We start from the raw sequence: 16,626 nt of genomic DNA, 5'->3' as shown, positions 1-16,626 counted from the left end.
GCAGAGAAGAGCAACAAAGATGATTAGGGAACTGGAGGTTAAAACATATGAAGAATGGTTGCTGTAATTGGGTATATCTAGTTTAATGAATACGACTCGGGTTAGGGGTTCAACCTATTCTCCGGGGCACCTGAGGGCAGGACAAGAAGCAATGGATGGAAACTAATCAAAGGACAGAAGCAACCTAGAACATTATAAAACTGACAATAACTTGATGGCACATAATCTGTCAATGGCTACATACAATATCAATTATCAGGAGCAGCATGATTGTGACTGCCAGTTCCTAAGAACTGCAACAGAAAAAATGTTGTCCTCAGGTCATGTTTATGAAGATCCCATGAACCTGTGGCTAACCTTTATAGTAAAAGTGTGTTACTCTCTATGTATCCCTACACACATAACCATTATAAGATAGTTCTATAAGGTATAAAGAACCCAACAACTGTGGCTTGAAAACCATACTTCAAAGCTTAGGGTTATGCAGGAAACTGAATCATAGCTTAGTGTGATATGTGGGCCGGACAGAAACAAGATTTAGTCACTTTCAGTAGACTTATTTACATTTCATTGATTTTATTTAATTTACACTAAACACAAACATGGATCCACACCAAGATTCTTATTGAGATAAACTCTCATTAGCATTTCAGCCATGTTTAGAAACAGGAGGGTCAGAATCTCTTTTTAGAACTTACCTGTTTTGTAAGAACCAATCCTAAAATACAAATATATACTTTAAAAATGGGGACACCAAGAAAAGAGTTGTAAAAGGTTCTGCTGTGTTATCTATCCATCTATCCTTACAGATGATATTCCAGAGGATGGAGCTTCTGTGATGTAGCCTGTTTTCTGTTTGTGTTGAATGTATGAAATTTTTAGATCTTTTCCCCTTGGGGGCCAAACTTATATGATACTCAGTTTATGATTTTATTAAATTTTGTTGATCTCCCAGTATTATGCATTTAATATGTCCATATAAAATATTATCATAGTTGTTCAGAGAGCAGACAAACGTACATAGAAATGTTGTAATTGCTTTATATGTTAGTCTTATTTCTCTTATTTAAAAACCAAGTAAATATAGTAATATTTGCTACTGAATTTTGCAGCTCTCAAAATTTACATCAAATTTCTATTTAAGCCAATAAACTGTAGTGGTTAAAATGTCAGACAGCCTTGGGACAAGAGCCCTTATAACTAAAGAAGACTTTGTATCAGTTATTATTAGATTATCACATCTTCCTTATTTTTCTCTTCTTTAGGCTCTATTTAAAAACACAGAATACAAATCTATCTAAAGATAAACAACTTGTAAATTGTTTTTGATTTCAGTAAAAGATTTCTTTTCAGATCTGTCCGTCTGCATCTTTCTTGTAACATATGTAGATTCTTGTAATATATAAAGAATGGAACATACTTTATAAATTAGCATGTTCTTCAACGAAGTGATATAATTAAAAAAAAGAAAATAGCCAGAATTTCTTCCTTCTCCTTTATTGATATTGCCAATGTAACTACCTTTACGCAGATAGATTGCTTTCCTATACAACATGCACTCTTTTTTGGGAATTAACATTGCCCCCTAAACCTCCTAAAATTATCAAAATGACACCAGAGTTGTTGCTTAATTTCCACAGTTTCCTTTTAAGAATTTCCATTAAGTTCTTTGCTGCAGGTCTGTGTAAAGGTTACTTGGCAAGAGTTCATGCATATGACAATAAAATGGAGACCATCCACCACTAAAAGGAAATGCACATAAAAACATAATACAGTACTTTGACATTCAAATAAATACCCACACAGAGATGTAATTTTAAATGTAATCATACCACTTATAAGTCAATACTGTAACCAAAAGGATGAAAACTTAAGTCCCCACCTTCTAGAACATTTTTTTCAGCAAACAGAAAGCTTTTTCCCATGACATGATTATAATTTCAATTCTTTTAAAAATTATTTTATATAAAAAGAAAAACTGATTTCTGCTCCTCGCAAGGTTACCAAATTTAATTATTCAAAGTTAGCCTCAACAAATAGTACTGCAGGGACAACTTGTTGATGCACATCTCAGTTTCTGTTTCCTGAAATCACAAATGAATTAGATAAAACATGCAAGAGAAAAATATTAAATATCTTGCTTTTCTTCTTCACATTTGCAAACAACACTATGGTTAACTGGATCCATCACCACACAAAGCTAGCAGAACTCCCAAAACATCCTCTGTACTGCAATTACAAATGGATTAATACACCTTGCTTTTTTTTGTTCAATAATATTACTTTTGGTTTGCAAAGTATATTTGTGTTTTGTTTACTTTTTTTCTTCTATACCCCTGAATTTGCATGATGAAGTATCATTGACTAACAGAATTTTTTACAATTTGAGCATATGTAGTAGATCTACTCTACAGTAGGCCTACTCATTAATAAATGTGCGAAGGGGTGGTTATATTGCCCTTATTGCTCCACTTGATAACTAGCTTTCAAAACCATGGTTCTTTATTTCTTGGACGGACTAAGCTAGTTTAGGGATCTCCCTTAAAAATTATGAAAGGCACTACTGGCAATAATTAAATGGAAAAAAAAGGCGCTGAAGTTGAACACCCTAGCAGTCACAACTTCAGACGTTATCTTTCTAAAATGTAACACAATTTGGCACAATAAAACAAAGTAGTAACAAAAACAATTCCAATTTGGAATTTAAGTGATATCGTTGTATAAAATTCTGTTAACCAATCATACACCATAAGGTTTTCCTAAAACCCAGACATTCTGGAATTTATAGGTAACACTAATATTTATTTTCAAGTGCCTATAACTGTTTTCACCAGAGCAAAGTCAAGTTTTCTTCTTGTTACATTGAACTATTCCTAAGAATAATAATACAATATGAAAAAACCCCAGAATTTGAATACCCTGGATTTCTTAATTAACATGGCAGTTAAAAATCAGTAATTGAAAACATATAAAGCTTAATATTTTATATTTTTAAAAAAAGATGCTGATATACAGCAAGTAGCAGAAGTCCTAGTTTGTATTGAAGCTCCTTTCTAAATACAGGGTATAACAATACAATATAGTATAAAACTCTGCCACAAATGGATGAGGAAAGATCAAGCAGAAGCTCCAAATAGACAGACTATTAGCATAAGTCACTAGATTTTTTCCCCCATTAATATAAACTCTTCTACAAAAAAAAGAATAAAAAGATATTAAAGTAAATATCAAAATAGTAAAAGTGCACATGTTTAAACAATCAACTGCTTTTTTTAAAAAAAAGTTCTATAATGAAATTAAAAAACACAGTTTGAATATTTCTTATGAGCATAATAAGCTACCATGGCAATTATTACATTATGAAGTATGTTTCTTCAGCATTTGTAAGTTTTCTTCCTGCAGCAGCACTTCAAAGATAAAGCTTTCTTTTTTTTTTGTTTCCAGACATAACATGCCAAAATAAAATAAAACAAAATAAAATAAAATAAAAAAGGCTAAATGAGAACAGAGGTTGCATATTGAAAAGAACATATTTTGAATGGGGATGGGGGGGGGAGTAGAGAATTCATTAAGAGTAGTTTCCATTCTTTGTGCAACAGGCAACCATAACTTCTAAGCATAACGACACAGGCTAAGATATGAAGTTGTATTGTTGTAATGGCCTTCTTCAGGAACTACTCTACAGCTGGAAGGTGGAAAGTAAAAAAAAGAAAGAAAAAAGCAAAAACATTAGAATTTTTTTTTAAAGTTTCACTGTCCAATTTAAAAAAGGAAACATATAAAGATATAGACAAGAATGTGCTGCAGGACATTTATACACATTAATTAGTTGAGATGCATGTGTTAGTCTTTTAAAAGCCAATGTAGCTCATGGGTGCTTTTTCAAACACCGAAGTTAATATTTTAATGTGTCACCTGTTAGCCAAAGCTGTGCAGGAAGAAAAGTTTCTTACAACTCCTGAAGCCAAGTTGCTCAAGCGTAAATAAAAATGGCAAATTCACAAGAGAATTGATCAGTGAAGCTGCTGCCTCTTCACAAGCATGCAGGTGAGTCAGTATATCATGCCAGCCAATACAGTGAGCAGTAAAATCACTCAGAAGAGAAGTCCCACTTCCAGAGGTAGGTGATGGCTTAGTAAGTTTTCCACGTTGTATTTCAACCCAATAAAAGCAAAAGGAAACATTGGATGCATCAAGTTAATTTTGAAAAATTTAAACCAAGTAAGTACAAGCCCCTCTCAAAGCTTAGACATAAGAGCAAATCATAGCTGTTTTTCCCCCCAAGTCTGTTTCTAAAAATTGAATGTACAACTAAACAAATATAAGGATGCAGCTGGGCTGCCATTCTCTAAGCAGCGCTTCCCAAACTTGTATAAATTACCCAAAGTTGGGTAAAAGATTTTTTTTTTTGGTAGTGACATACAAACCCATTACCCAATCACAAAAGGGACATTCAAATTAAACTATTACCTACATTAGGTCCAAAGGACTTTTGGATAAGCCCTTTTGAATAATGAAGCTTGAGAAGCACTGCTTTAAGCAGTTACTGTGAGTTCTAAAGACACAGAACGGTTCAAGGGCTCAGAAGATTGAAGATTAACAAAAATAGCAGTGACAACAATGTAAACAATTAGCAAACCTATTGAAAATTATAAATATAATACACCAGATGCACAGTTGCAATCCCAGAACCCTTAAATCTCCCAATTTAATGTCAATTTACCTGAATTTTTACCAATGCAATCAATTTCTTAAAATTTCCTCACCCTAAACCCAAGAAAAGGAGATGTTTGAAAACTGTATTTCATAGATCCCTCTTAACCTGGAAGCAAAAAGTTGCTGCTTCTAATGGAGCAAAATAGCTTAGTATTTATTATCAATGCAGGGGTTTTGCAAGAAGGGGAACAGATCTTAAAAAGGCCTTCTGGATTATTGAGCATTAAAGGAGAAAAGCAGGGTGGACCACTGTTAAAAGGCATTCTAAAAATATCAAAACCTGGCAAATAGCTACATTAAAGCTCAAATTCAGGAGAATAGAGTGTTTCCTGCAAAAGCAATAATAAAGTGAGGCATGTAGGGTCTACCATTTTAACACTGTTCATATGCTTGCCAATCAGTCAATAATTCACAATTAGTTTGAATTCAGCAGAACTAATTTCACCTTCTAATTTCTATATTCTTTATTAAAGATTTTTTCTTTACAACCCATGTTGCAAATATGTTCAGTTTTCTTCCCAATTTCAAGAAAGATGTAAGCAATTATTGGCTTCCTTTTACTAGGAAAGCTCTCTCTTTATTATTTTACAGTAACATTGCTATATCTCCTAACTACTTCATAGGCAGAGCAGTGCTACATAGGAAGGAAGCTGCAGATCATCTAAAAAGAGATAGTAATGTGAGATGAGGCAATACAACACCAAGATTATTATTAGCATGGCTCAAGGGGGGAAGAGGAAGGAAGGAAAGAAATATTTCTACATTAGCAGACACAGCTGCACAGTCCTGCATTACTTCTTTGTAATATTCTAAGCGTACAAAGTTATTTGAAAAGAGTATAGTATGAACAGGGCTTTACATTAAAATAAGGTTTGGGGCTAGGCACTTCTGAATTATTTTGTTTTTGTTTTAAGTGTGCCTTTTTGTGCTCCTTGGATTTACCACAATTTTTTTTTTTAAAAAAACCATATTTTTCCCCTCCTGTGTCATTCCCCCTTCTTTAGGCACCAATTATGAAGTACACTTTTTAAAAAATCTAGTGTATTGAAATTAAGTGGCTAAAAAGGCCCCTTAAAGGTTTGATGAAGTATTTTTAATCAATGAATACATCTATGCTAATCTACCTCACAATTAGGCATAACCAAGAATAAACTAATCATTTAGTTTCCAGTGCCTAGAATGTAGAGCCCTGTGAAGTGTGTGGTTGCATAAGAAATACAATTCTGTATTATTTAAACAAAACTTAGAGCTCATTAATACTATCCTAATAAAGCTCTAATACTGACAGTTAAGGAGAAACTGCATTGCAATTTGACAATACTAGAACATATTCCTATTAATTCTATACACATAGATAATAATGGACATCCTCTAAGCATTATGTAATCTCTTTGATTGCAGCAGAAAACAATTATGCAATTGTCCCACTAAAATCAAGGAAAATTAAATAAGCTTAATATAGATAATGTCCAATGTGTAATTCACCTTTCCTCCTGGCATATTAATTGCCAGAAACCATAATATTTTATCGTTGTAGTATAGTATATTCTTCCTACATCTCATCTGCTCTGATGTAGTGTTCTAGTTTTGCTTTCCTTAACCATTAAATTCTCCACCCAAACAGGCAATATTACATTGCATATTTTTTTAATGTGCAATTTTTTAATAGCTTAAGCCCAAGAAGCCAAGCAGGGCTAGAAAATAAAGGGCTTGAGAAGGTTGCCTTCTTTCCCATAGTTTGCATTCATATTTTAAATTTAGAGAATTTTTTTTTGAATTTTTAGATAATGATAATGACAGCAATTAAGCGCTGCAGCAGATTTAATCATCTTCCCACTGTACTTCTGATTTTAGAAGCTGGATACCATTATTTCTCAAAACTACTAACCAAGGAGACAGTTTTGCTGTCTCCATCCCTGGAAACAAACTTACAACTCTGGGAAAAACATCCCATTTGTGCTAGACAAGCTACAGTTAGTAACAGCATGTAGACTGTACCTGATATGCTCCTTTAGCACTTACCCATAATCCACAAAACCAAAGCCATTCATTGCGGAAATAGCAAATACTATTCCACCATTAACTTCTTCACAGCCTTTCCCCCACCCATGCTTGTGACTCAGTTACAAGTTAAGACCACTATAATACACCTTGTATTACATGGTTTAACAACATACTAATATAAATCCACTCATCACTGCAATATTAATATAGTGGGGGTTAATGCTGACATTCAAAAGCACAAACATCAGACGAGTGTTTACGGCTTCCTAATTTCTTCTTTAATCACAACAGATCTTATACTTATCACTGCAAAAAACTTGGTTATTAAGCACAGGGCCTTCCGACTTGTCTCCACATGATCGAATGTGACTTACACTGGGGTTACTACTCTTGGCTTTGGATGCGGATTTTGTGCGCACCCTTTTGGACTGCTCATGATCCAACTCAAGATGTTCAAGGCGCTGGGTCAGGGCCAGCTTTTGCTGAATTGCCATGCGAAGCAGGGAGTTGAGGGTCTTCTTTTCATCTTCAGCTGCAGCAAGCTGGCGTTGCATTTCATCCAGCTGAGTGACATATTCATCACACCTGCAACGAAAGTGCACTTTTAAGAGCAAACCTACAAGAATTGATTCAGATATGCTTTTTGAATGCATTTATAAGTTGTAGGAATAGTCTATTCACATGTGCGGGGTGTGGAGTGTTATAGAGAGGTGCAATGTTAGTGCTCTCAACCTCCAAAGAACCTCTTGAAAACCAGATTCAATGGCTATGCTGCTTGAAGGGGAATAAACACACAAAGGGTTTACAATAACTAAATGGTGCTACTGTATTGTACTAGTGTGGCAACAATTTGCCATCTAAACAAGGAATCCTGATTTTCCATATAAAAATCAAACTATTCCTTTTAATTATTAAATAAGAAATATATCTTACTTATTACCACACGAAGCCTTTATAAACAGAGGATCACTGACACTGACATCCCCTAAACTCCACTGAAGATGTTACCTAGCTTGGTAATGAAATGTTCAGAAACCAACCCACAAGCTCAGAGAATGAACCTTCACCCTCAAATAGATCTTAGCTAAATTACAACTGCTTTATTTATATATGTATTTGTTTAAAAGCTAGAAGCTAGAAAGAGCCTGTAACATTGTGAGATGGGCATCAGCCCTTGCAATGTTCCAAGGCTCTTTCCACCTTTGGAAACGTCACATTGTCTAGCTTTCTATAGTAGCTGTCTCTCACATAGGTTGGGTGTACTTGTCAGGAGCTGCACAGAAAGTAAGTGGACCCCTGTGTTTGGACAGGCAGAATGCCCAAACTTACTAGGAGTGATGGGGCAGAAGGAAGGTTCATGCTAATGGGTGCTGGGCCTGCCAGGTCTCTCCCAACCCAAGATACTCCAGTGTGGTCACTTAACAATTGCCATTGGAGAGCAGAGCTGGGATTGCAAACACTGAGTGAGGCAATCATGGGAATGACTCACTTAATGACCACAACAATTTATGTATGCTCAATTGTGGTCATAAGTCAAGGACAACCTGTATTTGTTTTAGTATGATGTATAAACACAGATACTATGCCAGCATGAACTAGGTAAATTTGCTTAGCATGGGCGTGAATAACGATTCATATTTAAAGTTTTCTTGAAAAACTTTAAACTTGACAAACCCTTTCATTCAAGGCTATGATTTTTAGTATCCTATTCTCTTCCTTTCTTGAATTACCACTCAGCCTTTTACTCAAATACCACCACATTAATATCTTGATCGAGATCACAAGCTTCAGCCCTGTGAACTATCTCAAGAGAACGCCACTATTTTGTTGAAAAGGTTCCAATAATAGTGATTATTGCTGAATGAACCTAATTCATTCAGCAATTTTTCTCCCATGTGATTATGTGATTTAGACATATATGCTATCAAACTTCAATAACATTCAGTGTTATTCCACTCATCAGTGTTTGTCCAGTCCTTCTTGGCAATAAGTGCCTTCATTATGTCTTCCATCCCAGTGACCATTAATTTCTCATAACAGTTAGCACAAATATTTTTCATGATGATCCTTGTCCTCAGCAATTGTCTACTTTTAAGGTGACTACTGTAAATGTACATAACAATTTTATTTGCGGTAACCATCTTTTGCTAAATTTTACCTGGTAGCAAACATGGCCCTCAGAGAAGAGAAAGTAGCAGCGTCTTCTTTTAAAGCTTTCAGTTCATTGCGCAGCTTCATCATTGTTTCTGTAACCATTGCCTTTTCATTTTCGTATTTGCTCTTCAAGTTTGCAAGGGCAACTTCTGCTGTCTGTTTCCCAAAAGGAGCAAAAGAAAAGATTCACAATTATTGTAAGCCAGTCAGATAAAGAGGATGTTAATGTATTCATACACGCAGACAAAGACTTGATAATGCAGGCAATTAATCCAATGAACAATTAAAATTTAATTCGTTATTTCTGAAGATACTTTTGATATACAAATCTAAGAAAGAAACAAAAATGTTTAGGATAAGAGTTCACTGGGGAATAGCCTTTTAATAGCAACATTTTACTCAAACCCTTCTTCCCAATAAAGTCTGCGATGGGAGTGTCAAAAAAACATGGCACAAACAAAAAGATTTCTGTTGTTATGCTTCTTCCAACTTCCAGCTTTGATTTTCACCAGGGCTACTCCTTCCAACATTGCTGCTTCTACCACCTACACTGATGGGATTAAGGAATAAGGAAAGAGAAATGAATCCTGATACTATGAATCTTTCTTAATTTCCTACTTTATAAACAATAACAACAAAATGTCTTCAAGAAGCATGCAAACCAATATTCTTTACTTCCTTTCTGACAACTTCTATTTAGTGACATACTTTTATTATTGCTATTCAGACTACTTACTGATAAATCCATCCTTTATAAGTCCAATTTTGCCTTAAAACCATCTAAGCAATGATTAAGCTATGCAAGTTGCCAAACTTTTTTGGGGGGGGAGAGGAGAGAATGTTTATTTATAACCACTTTACCCTCATTATACATAAATTTATATATTTTGGTCTTGCCTTCTCCTTGGTAACTTTTTCTTTAATTACTATTTGTCAAAAGAGATTTTCTCTGCATCTTTTCCAGTCTGCTACTTTTAATTTAGATGGATCAATTTAGACTTAGACATAATAATCGAAAAGTAGCTTCATGATAGATTTGTTTATTTCAATCAGACTAGCAAAATACTAGGGAGGGGAATGGGAGGGGGAATGACTATGCAAGCAATCAGAGAGACTGACCCAGAAGTCATAAGAATTAAGAAGAGTGGATTACAGAAGAACATTTCTTCCAAGAGGGAGGATGATGGACCTTCTGGGAATAGGTTTCTATGATACCATATTGAGCCACATTCCGTGTAATGTAATGACAATTATATTAAGAGTTGATGGTTATCTGGGGGATAAAATAGCAATTGATTCTTACAAAAAGAGTAATGAGTGAGCTACTAATATCAGTGTGTGTGTGTGTGTGTGTGTGTGTGTGTGTGTGTGTGTGTTTTGAATCCTTTCTCTGTGTAGTTTACTCTCACCTGTTTGTTGGCCTTTAGTACAGTCCTCAGTGTTGCAATCTGTTCTCTCTTGGTGCTTAGCAAAGACTTCAGCTTCAGAATTTCTTCCATAAGTGCCTCTTTATCTTTGTCCACTACTGGCCCAAGTTCCTGCGTAGTCACCCGCTGCCGTGACAGTTCAGTTGTTCTATCTACTGCTGCTTGCAAATGCTTGATCTGATCACGGATTATGGCAATCAGGTTGTAAACATTCATAGGTTCCTTCCGGGATACTTCAGATACTGGTGAAGGGAGGGATGAAACTGGTGAAGGGCTGCTTTCACCACTCCCGGTTTCTGGTTTTCCTAAATCTATTGACAATAAGCCTTTAGAGAGCAGGATTGGTGATCTATGGCCTTTGACCTCTGGACTGGTATGTCCTCCTTTGCCCTGTTTGTAGTAATCTAGCATCACTCTGTTGGGGGTTTCATTGTTGCACATACATACATGGTGATACAAGTTGGCTAATTCCTCACTGAAGGTGACTAGTTCATCTTGGGCTACACTAAGGCTGCCCTGGGTTTCCCCGGCAACATCAGTGACTTTCCTGAGTTCCTTCTCCAGCCTGATGACCTGCTCCCTATCTTGCCTACTAGATTTGTCCAAAGAACTGATCTTTTCCGTCAGGGCTTGACTTTCTGTCTCGTACCTGCTTTTATCCTCTTCGTATTTAGATTCACATTCCTCATATTTAGCCTTGACAGCTTTAAGTTCCTCTTTCAAGTCACTGATTTCTGCCATAGCTACTTTATACTTGCATTCCAGGATCTCTGGCCCATTGATATCGACCTCATAATAATCTCCGTCTTCATGGCTATCTCGTTCTTTCTCATTGTCAAGAGCAGACTGACGTTCCTTGCTGACTTGGAGTTTTTTCATGGCATTGAGGTTCTCGGTGAGCCTGCCAACTTTCTCATGCTGCTCAGAAAGTGCACCCCGGGTGTTCTCCAATTGTTTTTGTGATTCTTGGAGTGTCGACAACAGATTCATTTTTTCTCTCTCCATCTATAATGAAAAATAACTATTATTTTCTGAACTCATATCTGTTCCTATTTTTCATAAGTGAAAAATTTAAATTTGGCACCAGACCTTCACAGCTAAAGGTAACAAGGAATATTATTATAAGATTTATTGGATCTAAATGTTTTAAGCTATTATTTCCAGAATTTGGAATCATGTTTTACAATGAAATATGTACCAAATTATAGGCATCTATAGTACCGGAATTGAAAATGCATTCAGATGTTAAGGATAAATATATTACATAACATAGTTTTTTGGAGGCTCTAATGATATAACAGTGAAGTTTAGGTAATTATGCTAAATGGAAATAATATGTTATAATACTGAAAATTATAATAATAACTTATAGACCACCCAATGCCCCTCTTTGAAGAGATAGGAAGTTTAGAAACATGAAATATAAACAAACACATAAATATCAATATCTAACAACTTCTTAAATTTGTCTTTATTATAAGAGAATGTAACAGGTAGTCCTCATTTAATGAATTCCCTCTTTAGCAATTGTCTGAAGTTATGACAACACTGAAAATGTAACTTTGTAATTGGTAATTGTAAATTGCATTTATGACCACTGTAATGTCCTTGTAGTCACACGATCATAGCTCAGAGTCAATGAAGACAATAACAATGCAGTCATGTGATGTCTTAATGATCACAGGTGACTTGCTTAACTGCATCAAAAGTGAGAATGCAAGTCCATCATGGTTAAATGATGTCTTGTTTAATGACTGCATCACTTTTCAAAGAAGTTGCTGGTCCCAATTATGGCCATTAAGTGAGGACTACTTGAATATTATATACTGATTATATAAGTAAATCTAGTTCACATCAGTTTAATTGATGATCAAAGATAATTCTACTACCTATTATGGTAAACATATATAGTTGTAATGTTCATTCATACTTTTTCCTGGGACAAAGATATACAAAATGAAAATGCTTTCTCTTCAAACAAAATAATCACTTTGAATTTGCATGAAATATTTTACTCTTTAAAATTATACTTAAATTAAGACAATCTAGAAAAATAGTAAATTGTGAATGGTCATATTTTAGTAAACTGTTTAAAATGCCTCTACATTGTACAATCTATAGCAATGTTTAAAAATGTAGTCAACATTATAAAGTTTTATGTGGTCTCATGGGCATTCATGTTTTGGATTTTTAATTAATTTTTTTCTACCTTTAACTCTTAAAAAATTTCTGTCTTTATTATAAAACTTTAAAAGTTGGGTAATTTCTATGAAAAAAAAAATTGGAATATTTACCCATGTTATGAGATTTTAGCTAATACATATAAATTATTTAAATTAATCTTGTTATCACTGACATAAATTACAAGTATGAAATGTGCTTTCCTGTAATGCAAAAATTTTTAAAAACTAAACATCAGGGCAGTCCAAGTAAAATCTATTATCAGTGGGATTCAAATTTTAACAGATTTCTACTTTATGATAATTGAAAGCATTATTTTCCTAAACACTGTATAAAGGAGTAAGACCTACTGCATTCCGGCCATGGACCTGACCCAATTAATTGATGCCCCCACCCACGTCGGGGGAAGCACACTGGATCTGATTTTTGTCTCTGGACAGTGGTTGAGTGGTCTGGAAGTACGAGAATTAGCCATTGAACCTCTGTCATGGTCAGACCACTCCCTCCTTCGTCTGGACTTTCGGACCGCTGCTCCTCACCGCAGGGAGACGGGACCAATACGTTGGTTCCGTCCCAGGCGACTGATGGACCCGGAGAGGTTCCTGATGGAGCTTGGGCCACTCCCTGGCGATCTGGCCCACGGCTCGGCCGAGGAGCTTGTTGCGGCCTGGGAACAGGCCGCGGTGGGCGCCTTGGACCGTGTCGTGCCTTTGCGGCGTCTGACCCGGCGTAGATCTCAACCAGCTCCTTGGTTCTCCGAGGAGCTGAGGGAGATGAAACGCCGGAGAAGACGCCTAGAGAGCGCGTGGAGGTCCGGCCGTTCCGAAGCTGACCGAATACTAGTTAGGTCTTTTACTCAGACCTATCTAGTGGCATTGAGGGAGGCCAAGCGGGCCTATGTCTCTACCCTCATTGCGTCAGCAGAGAACCGCCCAGCCGCCCTGTTTAGGGTGACTCGCTCCCTCCTTAACCAGGAGGGTTGCGATGACCCCTTACAGGGTTGTGCTGAGGATTTCAGCAGGTATCTGTTTGACAAAATCGCTCAGCTTCGGGACGGTCTGGACCAAAACTGGGTAGTTTCGGGCGAGGTGACGGAGGCTAGTCTTGTTGAGACCATCTGGGAGGAGTTTGACCCTGTGGCTCCCGAGGACATGGACAGGTTGCTGGGGCGGCTGAATGCCACCACATGTTTATTGGACCCGTGTCCCTCCTGGTTGGTGCTGGCCACCGGGAGGTTACGAGGCTGGCTCCAGGGGATTGTTAACGCTTGTCGGAGGGAGGGTGTTGTTCCCACCACCTTGAAAGAGGCGGTGGTGAGACCCCTCCTCAAGAAGCCTTCCCTGGACCCAGCTGTTTTGAGTAACTATCGTCCAGTCTCCAACCTTCGCTTTGTGGCGAAGGTTGTTGAGAGTGTGGTGGCACACCAGTTACCCCAGTACCTGGATGAATCTGTCTATCTAGACCCGTTCCAGTCCGGTTTCCGACCCGGGTACAGCACTGAGACAGCTTTGGTCGCATTGGTGGATGACCTCTGGAGGGCCCGGGATAGAGGTTATTCCTCTGCCCTGGTTCTCCTTGATCTCTCAGCGGCTTTTGATACCATCGACCATGGTATCCTGCTGCGACGGTTGGGGGGATTGGGTGTGGGAGGCACCGTACTTCGGTGGTTCTCATCCTATCTCTCCGACCGATCGCAGACGGTGTTGGCAGGGGGGCAGAGGTCGACCTCGAGGCGCCTCCTTTGTGGGGTGCCACAGGGGTTGGTTCTCTCGCCTCTCCTGTTCAACATCTATATGAAGCCGCTGGGTGAGGTCATCAGTGGTTTTGGGGTGAGTTATCAACTGTACGCGGATGACACCCAGCTGTACATTTCCACCCCTGACCACCCCAATGAAGCTGTTGAAGTGTTGTCTCGGTGTGTGGAGGCCGTACGGGTCTGGATGGGGAGAAACAGGCTCAAGCTCAACCCCTCCAAGACTGAGTGGCTGTGGATGCCGGCATCCCGGTACAGTCAGCTGCAACCGCGGCTGACTGTTGGAGGTGAATCATTGGCCCCAATGGAGAGGGTGCGCAATTTGGGGGTTCTCCTGGATGGACGGTTGTCCTTTGAAGATCATTTGGCGACCGTCTCCAGGAGAGCTTTTTACCAGGTTCGCCTGGTCCGCCAGTTGCGCCCCTTTCTAGACCGGGATGCCTTATGCACGGTCACTCATGCCCTCGTCACTTCTCGCCTGGACTACTGTAACGCTCTCTACATGGGGCTCCCCTTGAGGTGCACCCGGAGACTTCAGTTAGTTCAGAATGCAGCTGCGCGGGTGATAGAGGGAGCCATATAACACCGATCCTGCGCAGGCTGCACTGGCTGCCTGTGGTTTTCCGAGTGCACTTCAAGGTGTTGGTTACCACCTTTAAAGCGCTCCATGGCATAGGACCGGGATATCTTCGGGACCGCCTTCTGTTACCACATGCCTCCCACCGACGATGCGCTCTCATAGAGGGCCTCCTCAGGGTGCCGTCAGGCAGACAATGCAGGCTGGCGACCCCAGGAGAGCCTTCTCTGTGGGGCACCTACCCTCTGGAATGAGCTTCCCCAGGACTTCGACAACTTCCAGACCTCCGGACTTTTCGCCGCGAGCTTAAAACATATCTATTCTTTCGAGCAGGACTGGCTTAATAGGGTTTTAAATATGGATTTTATTGGGGTTTATTTTATATTTTGTATTGTATTTTAAATTTAGGCTATTGGAATAAGTTTTTTATAATATTGTTTTTATTGAATGTATTGTCTTTATTTTATCTGCCTGTTCACCGCCCTGAGTCCTCCGGGAGAAGGGCGGTATACAAATTAAATTATTATTATTATTATTATTATTATTATTATTATTATTATTATTATTATTATTATTATTATTATTATTATTATTATTCCAAAGTTTTTCAAACTTACGCTATTCTATTTGCCATTTCAAATAAAGCCAGTATCAAAGATATATCAAAGTTAAACACCACAGTTCACTTCAGCAACCTCACGCAATGAAATATAATCTCCAACCAGTACATATTTTTGGAAACGCTTAATTTTAAGAAATTGATATGTACATATTTAAGGAATAGGTATGGTACAGACTTACCTGCATTAGTTGTTGTTTCAATTTTTGGATTTCAGATATATTTAGCTCACTCAGAAGATCATTCACCAAACTAGGAGCTGGAGGGAAGCTGTCAGATTTTTTGGGTGTTGATGCTTTATTATTGCCATTGTTGATTTTACTCAGGCAATTTGGTTCAAAGCCATTCACAATCTCGTCATTATTGGGCTCGGTGGTTTCATCGCTAAACTTCAGTCCATCCAAAGAGATGTTCAAATGGCTGGTATACATGGAGTCATTGATATTCATATAATGAGATAATTCTTTCCGAAGATTATTCTTCTGTTCACGTTCTGTCTTCAGGGTTTCTAAGGCTTCTTCAAGCTGGCGTTCAGATATCTCTTTCAATCTTATCGCATCTTCTAATTGACTATTCAGGAATTCTGTAACCTCTTCTAGTCTTTTGATTTCATGCTTCAGCCCTTCAAATTCCACCTGTTACAGAAAAGGTGTCACTAAAATACCTGATAGCAAGCATGAAAGAAGGAATGTTAAAATGTTCCACTTAAAATAGTAAAAGCTCTACAAAAAAACCAAGGAAGAAATAGAAGGATGGCAAAGAGCTTCAAACTCTTTTTGTAATGCTTCCTCACTTTTACCTTCCTAATACCAATAACAGCAAGTTATTATAAATTTGTGTTCTTAATTAAAATTTGTTCCCTCTTACCTATGGGTTTTCATCTGAATTATTTTATATAATATAATTTTATACTATGGTATAAAACATGTCACTTTTGAAAATCAAATAATATGAAATCTCAGGTCAGTTTCTATTCATTTCAATGAATCCTGCAAATTACATAAAGAACAAAACTTACATGAACCTAACACACAATACACTCCCTAGAGATCACTTCCCTTGTAATACATCAGGGAATGGAGGATAGTACTCTGTGTTTAATGAATTGGATACTGGATCATAAACATATGCCGCAACAAAGTTGTAAGTTTCTAGGACACAAAGCTGGGAACTGGGTATGTCTAGTTTGATGAAA

General features: G+C 37.6%; 1 protein-coding gene across 2 annotated transcripts in view; it reads right to left on the bottom strand.

Annotated features, from left to right (window-relative positions):
• Positions 1-1,481: 1,481 nt before the first annotated feature.
• The window catches only part of BICD2 (BICD cargo adaptor 2), a 101,279-nt gene continuing 86,134 nt past the window's right edge, over positions 1,482-16,626 (bottom strand). The window contains exons 4-8 of one of the 2 annotated variants that reach the window (XR_009153843.1): positions 15,614-16,066; positions 10,284-11,306; positions 8,879-9,030; positions 3,916-7,305; positions 1,482-3,685 (exon numbers count right to left, since the gene is read on the bottom strand). Coding sequence is in view for 1 of the 2 variants with exons in the window: in XM_058172880.1 (XP_058028863.1) it covers positions 3,680-3,685; positions 7,095-7,305; positions 8,879-9,030; positions 10,284-11,306; positions 15,614-16,066 (1,845 nt within the window). In the remaining variant the exon portion in view is untranslated. The remainder of the gene's footprint in view (positions 3,686-3,915; positions 7,306-8,878; positions 9,031-10,283; positions 11,307-15,613; positions 16,067-16,626) is intronic. The other variant, XM_058172880.1, reaches the window with a different exon arrangement.

The sequence above is a fragment of the Ahaetulla prasina genome, chromosome 2 (assembly GCF_028640845.1).
Source record: "Ahaetulla prasina isolate Xishuangbanna chromosome 2, ASM2864084v1, whole genome shotgun sequence".
NCBI lineage: Eukaryota > Metazoa > Chordata > Lepidosauria > Squamata > Colubridae > Ahaetulla > Ahaetulla prasina.
Note: the sequence above shows the minus strand (reverse complement) of the source record. Positions and strands in the feature narration are given on the sequence as shown.